Source organism: Sturnira hondurensis, unplaced genomic scaffold (assembly GCF_014824575.4).
Source record: "Sturnira hondurensis isolate 20B ecotype Veracruz unplaced genomic scaffold, ASM1482457v3 Scaffold0010428, whole genome shotgun sequence".
In the NCBI taxonomy this organism is placed as follows: Eukaryota; Metazoa; Chordata; class Mammalia; order Chiroptera; family Phyllostomidae; genus Sturnira; species Sturnira hondurensis.
The window spans coordinates 11584738-11600188 of NW_028083059.1; the positions used below are offsets into that span (position 1 = coordinate 11584738).

The following is a 15451-nucleotide window of genomic DNA, read 5'->3' on the forward strand; positions in this document are numbered from 1 at the left end:
CTAGCTGTAGGACTTTTATTCAGCCAAATTTAAGATGGTTCTATATGATGATTGTTCTATAGTTTAATTGTAATTTTGATGTGGTTGTGGGAGGAGGTGAGTAATGCATTTACGTATGCAGCTATTTTTTAAAGATTTTATTTATTTATTTTAGAGAGAGGGAAAGGTAGGGAGAAAAAGAGGAAGAGAAACATCAATGTGTGGTTGCCTCTCATGTGCCTCCCTCACCACTGGGGACCTGGCCCACAACCCAGGCTTGTGCCCTGACTGGGCATCAAACCTTTAACCCTCTGGTTTGCAGCCCACACTCAATCCACTGAGCTACACCAGCCAGGGCATGCTGCCATTTTTTAAAAATTTTATTTATTTATCTTCAGAGGGGAAGGGAAGGAGAGAGAAGAGAAATATCAATCCATGGTTGCTTCTCATGAGTCCCCTGCTGGGAACTGGCCTGCAACCCAGGCATGTGCCCTGACTGGGAATTGAACCACAATTTTGTGGTTTGTAGGCTCAGTCCACTGAGCTACACCAGCCAGGTCTATGCTGCCATTTTGATTGGAAGTTGAGTATACTTTTTTTAAAAAGATAAATGATATCACAGAAAGTAAGATGAACTTGATTAGTTGTATTAGAATTAAACCTTATATTTTGTTTTCTATTTATAAAATGTATAGTGAAAAAAAGAAAAAGTTGTTCCTATTATTCATGGAACAATTTTTTATGCCACATCTTATTTCTTTTCTTTTCCTTTTTTAAGAAATATTGCTTTATTTGAGTAACTTACCTCCAAGTTACTTTTATGTGTTTAAAAAAGTCCTAATGAACATCCAAAGAATCATATACAGCTTCCACAGGAATAAGAACAAAAAAATGGGGTTAATGACTATCCCAAATTATATTTCCTAAAAGAAAAAAATGTAATTATTTAACCTTTCTTCTTCTGAGGCAAGATAAGTGAACTGCACACATCATAAATAAAATTTTCTTGCTTTACAAGGAGGAAAGACTGTGATCCTGTTTTGATGAATACAAAATATAAAATATAACATCTACTTTTCTGATCCCAATAAGGGAAAAAAATCATTCTTTAACATTTCAATTCTCATCCAAAGGTCTGTTAAATCCACCTTTTTGATTCACGTATTGCCTGTACTTCCTCTTCTGAGACACATTTATGGCACAGGCATTTACAGAGCCATCCACCTTTCTTCCTTTTGTGGAGTCAAAGGAGGCAAATCCCATTAACTTCATCATTTCTATTTCTTCCTCTGTTTTGCCCTCCAAGTGTTCCTCAGTATTCTGATGTTCTTTGCTATTTGTTTCTTTTGCTTTCTTTTCCTCATCTTTCTTTCAGTTGAGAAGGGGAAGGAGACGTGGATCTGTGTCACCTGTAGGAACCTGGAGTGTATTCTGTGCAGGGATTGAGAGCAGCTTCTTCTCTGATCTTCCTCCGGGGACCAACCAGCACCTTTGTCGGCACCTGCATTCTCTCTCCCTGGAGCTGGACCAGGACCACCTATGCTCCCTCCGCAGGGAGCGGCTGCGGCTGCCACCCATTCCGAGATCTCCTCTACTCCACTACATCTTATTTTTTTTCATTCTTGTCTTTTCAATCACCTTATTAGTTTGAGGTTTCAAAAGTGCTTTAGTCAATTCGACCTGCAGCAGATAAACTCTATACCATTTCTGTACACCATATTGCTCTTCCGTGTTATTTGCATTCATCTATAAACATACTTGAACTGAGTCCCATGGCTTATTTTCTTTATTTGATCTTACTTGATGCTATGCATTTTCTTAGCCTCTTGGATGATAGAAGTGCATCATTGATATGAATTTCTCTAATTTTTTTCTGAATCTTCCCACTGTCGAAAGTTCTCAGAACTCCTACTTGTCTGAGAACGGACAACTGTCCACCTTTTTCCCTTACTAATTTATTTGGATGTGTAAACTCCCCTGCACGCACAATCACAGAGGCTGTCTCTTAAAAGGAAATCTTGTCTATTCTGATTCCTTCTTTTGGATAAGTTCATTTTTTGTTAGTCTTATTGGTTTAAAACACTTTGGGTGCAGAACATCAAAGCTACAGAGAAAGAACTTGTATAACAAATGGCATCTTTTCTGTTACTTCATTTACACTCCTCACTCTTCCTTTTCTCATTCTTTCCTTTCTCTTTCTCCTCCCTTATTCTTAAATTTGGAATTTTAGGTTCTCAAAACCAGACAAGAACAAGGGGTGAGAGGTGGGGAGTGGTATACACAATTGTCAAATTACGACCTTGAGGGATATAGTAATAAACATCAACCTGAAGTTATTTTGGAATAGATTGCATAGCTATTATAGGCACATGCAAACCATATATAAATAAACTCATGACCCCTTTACATATTGATCTTGGATGTCATAACTAACTTTTTAAACACTGTTCAATCTGTCTATCATGACATTTCTTTGTCCTCAGGATGAAAGATTATCCCCATTAAAAATAACATCAATATTTTTATTTCTATGGTGTTAAACAGAGCCAAAACAAGCACTTGTGAACTGTGCTTTATCCTGTCATCCTCCTCTATTTGGCTATGATAATTATACTACTGTAACCAGCTTGAATTCTCTTTTAGTTCTAATTCTAAAATGATCCATGTTACTTATGATGAATATGTGTTTTATGGACCTGGCTTCATTTCCTCTTCCTCAGGATTGGGCGATTGTATTTCCTCCTGGATGAATTAGTGTGGTATATGTGAGATTATATTTCATTAGTTTTATAGCTGCTTGTTAAAGTTTTATTATCCTCTCTGTTTTATATTTCAGGCTGGCAACACTTACCAGCAGTGCTAAGTGACTTGATATATATGAATCATAATTTTGTGACCTAAGAATATGCTGTCTGCAAATATAATGGTGCCTTAGATGTAATACTTTATAATGCTATTAAACAAATGTATTCACAGAATAAGCAAATTTGCTTAAAGAACTTTTTAGCTATGAAAAATTAAGAAACTATTTCAAATTTTCTTTCAACCAGTGAAAGTATCAGCATTTCTCTTAAGAGGTAAGTGGTACACATATGCTTTGACAAGAATTCATTCACTTTGTATGATTTTCATTTATTTTATGTAACTGTTGTCTGTTACTCAGTTATAATTCAATAATGTCTTTGACGCAATCTAGCACAAAGGTGAAATATGCAACTTGGTGCTACTTTGGTTGATGTCTTTATGCAGCTGAATAAATAGTTGAGTAGATATAAAGGATAGTCATAAATCACATAATTATAGTAGTACCAGAAAGGGCGAGGGTTGAGTAAGCAGTGTGTTAGAGCATTGTAACATTTTCCACCATAATTACAACCCTTGTTTCTCCGAACTCACTATATGGTGGTTTATTGTTATGTAAATGGAGATTAAGAATGTAACATTCTCTGATATATTTATAGTTATTCTTAAAATGTGTGTAATATTACCATAGAGAAAATGATTGAAATAAACTACCTGGGATTGGACTTTCTCTTAAGAGAAAATTTGCTTAAAGAATTTTTGTTTTGTTTTTCAGAAAAATTTAATGTTTCAGTTTTCTAGTAAAGACATTATCTGCAATCACTATCAACAATTTAGTCTCTTGAAGGAGAATGATTTGTTTATGAATATTTATCAAGGTCTTACTATGTGTGAAAGGATAGTTTAAGTTGTGTTTAATATGTTGTTATTCTAATATCATTACAGTTTATGTAATTGAAACTAGTGATTTATATAAATATTTTTAGTTAGCTAGATGTTCACAACCAATAACCTAAAATTACTTGAACATTTTAGAAAAAAATCAATGTGCTCTTTATTTTTATAGAGTTTTTCTGTCTTGATGGTACTCTAACATTTAAAAAAAATGAATAAAATTTGATTAAAAATGCAGTTAACATTTTCTTACTCATTAAAAGCAAAACAGGACTAAAACAGTCTTGGGGAGAAAAAGAGGCAAGGTGGGACTGTCAGTTCACTAGTTCTCGGAGCAGACATAAATTCCATGCCTGCTTTCTGGTGAGTGGCAATGCTGAAACCACAGGCCTATGAGCACTGTGCGCTTAGCATTTCATCTCAGGTGCCAGGAAACCACTGAAGACGTTTGGCATCTTCAAAGTTAGAGGACCCTTGAGGCTTCTGTGGTTTGACATGTAGATTTCTCTTCGGTTTCCCACTGATTTCAAAAGCCCAAGGGATCCTGCAAAAGAAGACCTCCTGAGAATGCTAATTGTCTTCTGAAGGTCCTGGAGTTTGAGAACAAAATAAAACATAATAATGGTGAATTATTTTGAAACTAAGTGTTTACATGTGATGCGAACAAAAAAACGTTAATGCATGTGTGATTTCCCCTCCCCTCATTTGCCCCTTCTTTTCTCCTTGCCCTTGACCTCCAAGGAGAATTCTCGGTTTCTATATTATTTCGATACTACTTTGATCCAATGGAAAAACAAATTGAAAAGGTAGGATGGTGTAATTTGGAAGAGATAAAAGAGCAGCGATGGAAGGAAAATGAGAGAAAGAAAAACAAAAACCCTCATGGGATGGTGGGCGGAGTAGAGTGTTTGGTTGGGAGATGAGAGTATCAGAGAGAAAGATTTTTAGGAGTTGCTGTTATCCATGTGGAGAATGTTAAGAATCAGACAGATGGGCAGAATGGATATTTAAGATGATTTGTGGTTTTCAAAGTATATTTCCATACTGCTGCCATTTTTTCAAAAGGACATCTTTAAATAATTTGAATGTCTTTTAATTCCTTCTGGTTCCTCTAGTCTAGTATGTTTCTTTAACAATGAGTCTGAGCTGAGCCTGGATCACGTGGGCCTGGTTGTTCTTTGGGTTACTCTGTATTTTTAAAGCACACCAGGTGGCCAAATGCAGGAAACTCTTGTGGTCCTTTTGCTTCTCTTCACGTGGGAGCTTGTACCATGCCATCTTTCCAAGAGTGCAACGATGGAAGTGTGATCATGCTGCCTACACTTCACCTTGATATTCTAGGCCCCTTCACCAGACATAGTTTTCTAGTGTCCTTGGGGTAAATTCGAGTTAATGATTAGACTCTGGGAAGATTTAGGAAAACTTTGGATGCATGTGAAAAAAGTGATTCTAAAAAATACGCCATTTGGTGGATGGAGATTTGACTCATTGTCTCTGAGTTGAACTTCATTCCTCAGAGATGCTGCAAGTAAAGTCCTAGAGATGCTACCAAAAACTTCATTGAGAATATACATTGCTCTGTGTTGAAAGAAGAAAGGCTGTGGTCAAAACAATGAACAATTTTAGTGATTGTGCTTTTCCCTGTCATCTCTTCTCATGTTGGCCAGGCATTAACACTACTCTTCATTTCCTTCTGGCTGTCCCCCAAATGACTGAAAATTCAACATAATTCAAACTCAAATGCAAGCTTTTCTCTCATGAGATTTCCCCTCATGAGATCTTTCCTCAGACTTACCTTGGCATTGTTCCCCAGGTCTGGGACTTAGACATAATCTGTTTTCATATCCACTCTTGTCCAATCTTGGTGTTTTTCAAACCCTGATTATTGCCAGTGATATTATTTTACTCAAGCTGTTCCTGCAAATAGGGATGCATTTCTCCTCCCCTCTACCCAGTTTTTTTAAAAGCAAAAGTAAGGCTCCTCTCTTAGTGTCTGCTCCTCACTTTAATGCTAAGGCCTTTCCCCCTTCTCTGTATGGGCTAAGTAATTATTTTATTACTTGTGGGAATTATTACAGGGTTTGTTAAAATGTGTTATTTTATGTAGATCTGTCCTATATGCTTACTGAGTCTGTAAGCTATAAAAATTAATGTTTTCTTTATTTCCTTAATTACTGTGTATAATCCATGAGTAGGTTTTGAATACATATAGAGTGCTGGGTTTGTAATAAGTTCTCATTACCTGTTGAATTTAATCAAAGAAACATAGTTTTGCTCGCATAATTTAGGCTGGAGATGCAGTTGAGAGTTCAGTGAGCAGGGGGAAAGAGTACAGTCATAGTTCTCAAACTTTTTCCCAGAGCCCTTTGGAGTTGTGCTGTGTGTCCCAGGCGGCTGAAGTGTAGCCCGAAGCAGCTGTATCTAACACGTTTGATGTCTCTTGTTGAACCCTAAGCATTTGGGGGAATTGTTCTTAGCTCCATGTTATCAGTATTTGTTTTACTGTAAAAACGATGTTTTAAATTACATATACTAATGTAACAATTTCTCTTCTGACTATGTGTCTCCCAACTCTTGCTATGAAATTGATGGTTCAGGAAAATTTGTTTGATTAATGTTTTTTTTCATCCTGTAAAAGATATTTTAGTTTGAGGTTTTAGGAACTTGTTGATGATGAAACCAGCACTATGCAGAAAATGAATGGTATTTTAATGACTATAAAAAGCAACAGCGGGGAATTCTCACTTAAGGAGGTTGGTACATATTTTTCACTTACTGAAATTGTAACTATAGTCACAGATTTAAAATTGGAAATGCTTGGCTCATAATAATTCTTTTATTTATCTGTTATGTGCTTAAATTTAATTACAATTTCAGTTTATATCTACAAAATATAAGATCTAGTTTTTAAAATTTCTCTATGACAGTGCCGTTTTACTGTTAAATAGATCTATATGACCTTACTATTTGGATGTAATGTTTCTTAATCATTTTTTTAAAGTAAAACAAAAAACTTGTATTATAAGGTTAGAATAGAAGTAGTATTTGAATATTAATTTCAAAACCGATTTTTACAAATAACATACATGTCATATGGTCAAATGCCTTAATTTTATGCATTCAAAATAATAGTAGTTTAATTACACATAATATTAATGTTATGTATAATTATATGAAATATATAAAATAATTATTAATATGCAACCTTATCAAAACAAATTATACTAATTATCGATATTATATTTCTAATCTTATCTGTTGTTTTTATTTGCAAATATAGTTGCAACTATTTTAGTTATGGAATAATTGCAAACACAATGAAATATCACTAAGAAGTTGAATAAATTAAAATGAACACAACAGAACACACCATTAAAAATGTCACCAGCATTACCCACTTGAGAAATGCATATAAATGACCTGTGTTTTCTTAAAATGTAAAATGTAAAATTTAAAATAATATAAATGTGATACTCATTTATTGGAGACTACCCCCTGGTACTCTGATAGTCTTTGAATTATCTTTTTGCTGTTAATTACCCTGATGTCTTCCTTCAGATTCCACTGAGCACACTGCTCTGGGTAAACATTTAAAGGTATATGAAAAATACATTAGATCTTCAAAAATTTTTACTATAAAAATTATGTTCAAAAAACATCTCATTGTAACTGGTTTCAGATTTCCCAAGCTTTACACTGTTACTCGAATCTCTATGGATGGAGCAACTCATCCTGAGCAAGTGTATGTAAGTCAGTCTAAACATTTCCATTTCAGAAAAGTAGACAAAGCTGGACTTGATGCTGCCTGCGAGCCCTGAATCCTGCTTCTCACACCAAGTGCTTTCAGAGCACAGGCTGTTAAAACAAAGTTGCTTTAATTCACTGGGACTATGAGTTTTCTCAAGAGTATTTGCTGCAAGTGATCAGGGCTTAGGGCTCCATGAACAACACTGGCAGCGTTTCCCTCATAATGAATGGGATTCTGGGGGAAGTATGGCATCATGGCGGTTACCTTTATAATTCAACCACGGCGATAATTGTCTGCTCCACTTACAATTTCACATGCATTATTTTGTGTATGTGTAGGTTGCCTCATTGAGTAAGAATTTGTAGTAGCTATACTTTTTTCTTTTTTCAGACACTAAGATATTCATAAATCTAAAATTTGAGATATTTTGGAAATGAAAATTCTCCAGTGTTTCTTATTCTTTCTATACATTAGTTCTTTGATCTCTTTTAGTTACCTCTGAGGCTGGCAAAATATTACGCAGTATAAAAATTTTCTGAAGGTTTAGGTTGCTTTTCTAAAATCAAAGTGTATATATATCCATTATATATATCTTATTTAAATATGTGTATTAAAAATATGTATTTAAAATACCTTAGGAATTGAAAATAATATAAAACAATTTATCCTCGATCAGCCAATCACTAATACTCACTGAGCTTGTGTCTGCGCCAGAACTGTTGAGATTCCTCAGCTGATATGAAACAGGGAATCTACTCTCCTTGATCAAATGTTGCAAGAACACTTCAGCTTAGTTGCAGGGAGTTTGTCGTTCAAGGTCATCAGACTAGTAGACAGAAAGCCCCTTTAATGAAGAAAAGAACTCTATTATTAATCATTATTTTATTCTGAAAATTGTTATGCTTAACTAACTCATAGTGGAATTTTTCAATGAATACAAATTTTTCAATGAGTAAGAATTATAAAGCTGAGAGAATGGAAAGTTATAAGGTGCTTAAGATCTTTGTTTTTTCCCAAAGTTCATCACACACTAGGCTGTTTCCAACTTTTGTTGGCTGTAAGTGTAAAGTTTGTAACTATATAGTAAAACTGTAACTGTAAAGATTTTATTTATATTATGATAAATAGTATTGTCTGTTTTCTTTACAAACTCAGTGACCTCATATTTTATAGTTTCTTTGTAATATAAGTCAGTGGTGCTCAACCTTGGCTGCATATTAAAATCACCTGGGGAACTTTTAAAATACAGTGATTCCCCAGCCATCGTAGATGTTATTTCTTAATTGGATTAGGGAGGAACTCTGGCATCTGTATGTCATAAAAGCTCATAAAATGATTTAATACACAATTAGGATTGAGAGCCACTGACAGGGGGTAAAGGAAGGGGTTTTATTTGAATTATCTGGAACGACCCCATCCTGGGGCATGTTAATATATCCTGTGTGGATAGTTACATAGCATATGTTTTGGAAAACCTCTCCCACCAATTCTAACCTTGCAGTAGACCCCAGTGTGAAAAACAAGTTCTTCCACGTGCTTTGTTCTGCTGTCCATTGCAGCTCTTTGGAAAAATAACGTTGGGAAGAGTTTGGTTTTATCCAGCCACGTAAAAATCAATGTCAGCAAGTCATCTCTGTACTTCATAGCATTTAACACTTGGGTTGCAACCCTTCCAGGCCAGGCAGGTCCATGGTATTCCCGCAGATGGAATGATATTCGTGGAGCAGTTGGGATGTCTGACACGCCTTTATTCATGGGTGGGTGAGCCACGCACACTGCAAGCTGCGTGTCTATCTGCATGTCTCAAGTCCTGGCCTTTACTCCCCAGCGTGGCATCCATTGTGGCACCTGTCCCTTTGTGTTTCTCTCATCATTGCCCCCAGCAAGGAGTCCCTACCTGTTTAATTACTAGAGGGAAACAAAGCCAGAAAACTGCCAGAATATTACAGACCATAACATAATTCTGCACATGCCAGCCCACTTCATGTTATGGGCACAGTTTATCAGACCCAGTCTCAAAGCTGTGAGAACACTGGTTATTAGGCCCCTCGAAGGCTGTGGGAACACTGCTTCCCTTTAGTTACCCAGACACCTGGGTGAGGAAGCCAGACTGCCTCCACTTACCCTACAGCACTCTAATTTGATTTGCTGTTATATTTACAGCTGACATTAGGAACTGTTGGGATTGGGACACAGAACAGATGGAAAGAATAGGATAACCTGAAGCCTGCCACCAATTTAGAGAAGTTGTTCTGACGAAGAAGAGTCAGCTTCATAGTTGTACCTAGAACGAGTCTTGTGTCTATTTTTTTCATAAGCGTCTCAAAATTTTATTTAGAAAGTTTTTCCTGTTGGATCACTAAATACAGTGAGAACTTTGTCACTGATTTTGACTAAACTCAAGCACTTTGGATCACTCAAATTGTCTTATTGTTTCTACCAATGTATGATTAATCTCATTTTTTGAATAGTAATTTGTAATAATAAAAATATTTCAAGAAAAAAGTGATTTCTTTTTTATATTGGATTTGGCACTTGTATACAGATAACGTATGTGGTTAATTTGTGTGTCAGCTTGACTGGACTATGGTGCCCAGATATTTGGCCCAAGATTATTCTGGATGTTTCTGTGAAGTTTTTTTTTTTGCACATTAACATTTAAATTGGTGGACATTGAGCAAAGCAGATTATATTGAAGGTGTGTCTCATCCAATCAGCTAAAGGCCTTTATACAAGAAAGACGACCTGCCCCAAGCAAGGGGGAATTCTGCCAGCCTACAGCCTTTGTACTCAAATTGTGAGACCCCGGATCTCCAATTTGCTATCGGACCCTGCAGATTTTGGATTTACCAAGCCTCAATGATCATTTTAGCCAATTCCCCAAGAAAACAAAATATCTATCTACCTATATCTGTAACTATATCTTGTCTTCTGGAGAACCCCAACTAATGCAGGCCATACTTAAGACATGGGCAGTACAATGGCTGCTGTGGGCTGGTCTGCCCCAACTCCTGATCACTGGACCAGCAACATGAGCATTCCACGGGAACCCATTAGAAATGTGAACCTTTGGGCCTTATCCCCAATGTACTAATGATCCAGAAACCCTGTGGCATGGCTAGAATCTTTAACAAATCTTCTCTGTAACTCTGATGCATGCAAAAAATTGAGAACAAATTTCATAGGAACTTGGGAACTAGCAGTATTTGCCTCCAACCACACTCTGACTATATTTTCTAGGGGCGGCCCACCTAGGTAAGAAAGAATGCAGATTGGTGGTTCTTAAGCCTGACGGCACATTGGAAAATTTGAAAAGCCTTAAGAAATTGACAGCCATTGGGTAGGGGTAGACGGACTGAAGAAAAAGAAAAAGGACTCACAGACATGGACAACAGTGTGGGGATGGTGGGGTGGGGGGCGGGGTGTAAGGGGACTAAATAGTAATGGAAAAATGCAATAAAAATTAAATTAAATTTAATTTAAAAGCAAAATAAAAATTCTGCCTAGGCTGTAGCCTACACCAGTTCTGNAGTAATGGAAAAATGCAATAAAAATTAAATTTGATTTAATTTAAAAGCAAAATAAAAATTCTGCCTAGGCTGTAGCCTACACCAATTCTGAGTATTTGCAACACTTGCCATGGTGGTATCAATCATAGCTAAAGAAGCTACACTTTCTGCTGGAAATAGAAAGGGGAGCTATAGTGTCATACAATCAAACGTCCTTTGAGTAACTGTAAATTATGAAATGTAACCCTATGACATGTATTTTTGAGTGTTACAAATACATGTTGACTCATTTAATTTTCATAACAACGTCGTTATATCTTCCTTTTGCCATTGAGGCAATTGAAGTGAAGGAGGGTAAACTAACATGGTAAAAGGCACAGAAAGTGTCAGAACTAAACCTGAACGGAAGCAGTTTGGATCCATAGCTTTTGTTCTATTATTACCTAATACTACCTTGAAAACATGAGTTTATGTCATTGTCATTGAACACAGGCGTTCGATGCAGCTGGCTCATCACTTACGGAACGCTGGCATTCGCCATCCTTGCTAACTGGCTTTTGGTGATCTACACAAGCATTAAAAGACATTGTGAACCAAAGGCCAGAACCAAAGTCACCGCTCCTCAAGCAATTGAATAAAAATAGACTCCTGGAAAATATCTCAGAATAGAAAAAAACCTGAATGACATGAAAAGTTTTTTGTGTTAAGCCCACAGGAACAAAAAAAACACACAACAGGTCTGGTTGGTGACAAGGAATTGTCCTTTGTTTTCATGTTATTAGCATGTCATCAGCCTAGTGTCTCCATTAATGGAGCTATGTAGCATCAATCACATATTTGTGTGAAGGAAAGCACACCACAGTTTCAGGAAGGTTTTGTTGTCACTGAATCTTGTAATCTGGTTTCTCCAGTGATAGTTAAGACAGGTCAGGGACCTTACAAAAGAAGGTTTGTAACCAATTTTGATATGTTCTCTCTCATGATGTGTTGTGTGTGATACAAAGAAAAATACTTCATTTGTATTACATGCCTGTTAAATGTTGAGATTTTCTAAATATAACATTCATTGAATGTATTTGATGTTCACCATATTAATTGTCTAAAACTTTTTATGTTTATCATTTTACACATAATTAAATTTGGGGTTAGAGTATCAATTACATATGTCTCTAGACAGGATTTTAATTCAACTTGGGGTCTAATTTTTGGGAAGGAAGCAAAAAATAAATCAAAGGAATAGTTGTGGAACAACTACAGTGACTTCTTTGTGGATTTCAAGCATCAATTGGATTGATTTTGTGTGTTAAAACGATCTTTGTGTTACTCGAGAATTTTAATATAGCAGTGATTGTTTGGTTCCACAATATGGATTTGTCTTAAACATAATTGCAGGCTATCTGTGTTGCTGGGTGGTAAAAGTATGCTGAGTAATTCCCTTCCAGTGCAAAGGAAACTCACAGACACAAAGCTTGGTATGTGTCCCATGTAGTGACTCCTTCTCAAGTTCAGAGTAACCCGTTTTTGAGTTTAGAGATGCACTTGATGCTTATTTATGTTATGAGACTAAAACTTTCACTTCGAAACATTCTTCAAGCATTTTAGGGCCTTTGGTTACATATTTTGTTTTGTTTTTATTAAAGTAAGAGCCTCTGGAAAAAACTGGTTTACTTTGAAAATGTGTCATTTCTTCAATGACCACTAAGCAGATGTAGAAATCTATTTTTGGCAGTCACATCACATGAATTCCCTTGAAAAAGTCTATACTGGAGAAACGACTGCCCTATTTCCTGTTCCTGTTAACTGTGAAATTATTGGGTTGCAGAATAAAGAAGTGCTGGTGATCTTTTCCTTTTAAAAAATATAGAACAGTTCATGAATTTGTGTGCCATCCATGCACAGGGGACACCTTCTCTGTACTGTTCTGAGTTTAGTACGCGTGCTGCCGAAGCAAGCACTGGCGGCCTTTTTCATAATGAACTTCTTCATCTACTGTTATTTGCAGACCAGTATAAATCTTTCTTATCAGGGCTTTTTGTTTGGTAAAGTCAGTGGAATACCAATACTTTGGTAAAGTAGTGGAATAGTGCCTTTAAAAGTATAAAAATAAAAACAATACAAAAAGGATAACATATTCCCCCAAATAATAGAAATTCAAGGGAAGAAAGGGTACACAAAGTAGACCTAGTCTCATAATTAGTGTAGCTGCAATTGTTTTTTTAATTTTTATTTGTATTTAATTCTTGTTCAAGTACAGTTTTCTGTCTTATATTCCCATCCCTGCACCCCCCACCCCGCCCCTGTTTGTTAAACCTAACACAACACATTTCCTCTGAAATAGGACTACAGAAAACTGGAGAACAGACTACCTCCTAATTTGCTATTAGCTTTTATTTTGTTTAAGAAACAGTAGAAGAACTTTATATATTAGTACATTAAAAATGATGATTCTTTTATATTTATGTGTGTGTGTATGTGAGAGAGAGAGAGAGAGACAACAGGAGAGAGTTTTAATTTTTAACCTGTGGTAATTTAACCGTGCATACCCTTTCACGAGGAATTAGAGCAGGCTTAGGATGGAATGAACAACTACTTAGTAGAAAGTGACACACAGAAGGGATGGGCCTGCGGGGGCTGCTTAGCATGTGAACCTCAGCGCCAGTTCAGACACACGGTTAGTTCTTAAGGAAGGAGTGGTGTGCATGTATCATGAAGAACTACCTTCACTTTCTAAAAATAAAGGGTTTCCTAAGAAATTCATTGTCTATTTATGTCACTTTTAGTGACTTCATGTCAGGGAAAAAGAAGAGGTCAGTGCTGATATGATAAATAAAACAATGTATGTAAAAGTACACTGTAAACAGCAACATGATTCTAAAATTTGAGATACACTGTAGTTCCCCTCCAAAAGAGAAAAAGCCCACAAATGCCACTGACAAAGCAGGTAATTCATTTGAAAGCACTAGAATATTAATATACTCTTTCAGCAATGGTTTGAGGAAGTAGACATCTTTGGAAGGAGATGATAAATTACATAATGAAATCTCATCAAATATATAATTTATACAGCTTCATCATATTTTTCCTCATCTCTTCCTTGTAGTTTTTTCTTATATGTTAGCATTTTGTATGGCACTGTCCAAGTTAATTCCTTAAATGCATCAGTTCCTAATGATTAATAAAAGTTAAAAATTCAGATATAGGTTGAATTAAATTGCATTGTCCTTATAACAATGAAGATTTTAGTATTCTAGATGTATAAGCTTCAAAAATATAAAGAACAGGACAGATACTGAACACAAAAAGCAGGTTCATACAGTGGGTAAGAGCATGAGCTCTGGAGCCACAATGGCTCTGTTCACACCCCAGCTCTTCTCCTTACTAACCTGTGACATTTGACAATTAACCTCTATGTGTTTCACTTCATGGCTCTATATAATGGGACTGATAATGTACTTACCTCATAGGGTGGTTGTGAAGATTAGATCAGCTGACATATCTAACATGTGCAAACCTTAGCTGTATTAAAAATACAAATTAGAGAAGCACTTGAAATTGGTGACATGTGTAAAAGGCTAGAGTTAGTACTACATAACCTAGGCACATTGATTGGTTTACTTTCAAAGGTAGAAGAGAGACAATGGATATTTTATGTTGTAGTCTGAGTGGAGAGGAATGTGCCAACTTCCTTCTATTAACTATGGAGAGCATTGAGGAAGAAGGAGGAAGACTAGGAAGGTTAGTATGTGGGCAACGGAGGAAAACTTATGATGAAGAGAATGGAAAAGGAGAGTCAGGCATTGGAAGCTAGAGAGACATCAGTGCAAATTCAAATGAGCTGTGAGAAAAAAGTGTTTAATTTTAATCAGAATTATTACGGGCTACCACTTTAAGAGCGTGAAATGAATTATCCTGCAAAAAGAGGAGCATCTGGAGCTTTGGTAGTTGAAAAAAAGTTTTGTATGTAGAAGTTCCTGAATAAAGTAGCTTCTATGTACAAAATTAATATCATTTTTATATAGGAGATTACATTATAACTTTACATAGAATAACAGAAACAGAATCATCATATATACACAAATACATACACACAGAGACCTGGATAGATAAGAACAATTATTTATCAGATTTCAAGGTTAATTTACCTAACAGTGAGTTTTTGATAACTCTTATTTCTTAGACTTCAGAGGAGAAAAAATCAAAGTGGTTGAGTTGAGGAATGCATGACCACAGCGAGACTCCTGATCCCTGGTGCACACCCACCTCTCTCCACACCACTGTCGTTAGTGGTGAGTGAAGACACCTGAAAACAAGTTATAAGACCTCATAAGCATGGCATAATTTGATTTAAACATGCTTAAAAATCTTTCCCTCATTTTACTGGAGCAATGTGCTAATTGAATCATAATTTATTTTGTATCACATGACTGTTGGTGTTGAGCATGAGAAGACCATGTAACTCGCAAAATTACGAGGCTACTTTTTTTAAGGCTGGTACAGAGATCCAACTGCATCCTGAATT

At 36.0% G+C, this 15451-nt stretch overlaps 1 protein-coding gene and 1 pseudogene across 1 annotated transcript; both read right to left on the reverse strand.

The window, feature by feature from the left end:
• Window positions 1-1095: 1095 nt before the first annotated feature.
• SNRNP27 (small nuclear ribonucleoprotein U4/U6.U5 subunit 27) lies at window positions 1096-1573 on the reverse strand. Its single transcript, XM_037058828.1, is given in 4 exon segments — window positions 1096-1342; window positions 1344-1396; window positions 1398-1463; window positions 1465-1573. Coding segments are annotated over 4 exon segments (459 nt in total). The 5' UTR covers window positions 1558-1573.
• Window positions 1574-12786: 11213 nt separating this feature from the next.
• Window positions 12787-12887, reverse strand: LOC118995900 (uncharacterized; annotated as a pseudogene).
• Between the last annotated feature and the right edge of the window lie 2564 nt (window positions 12888-15451).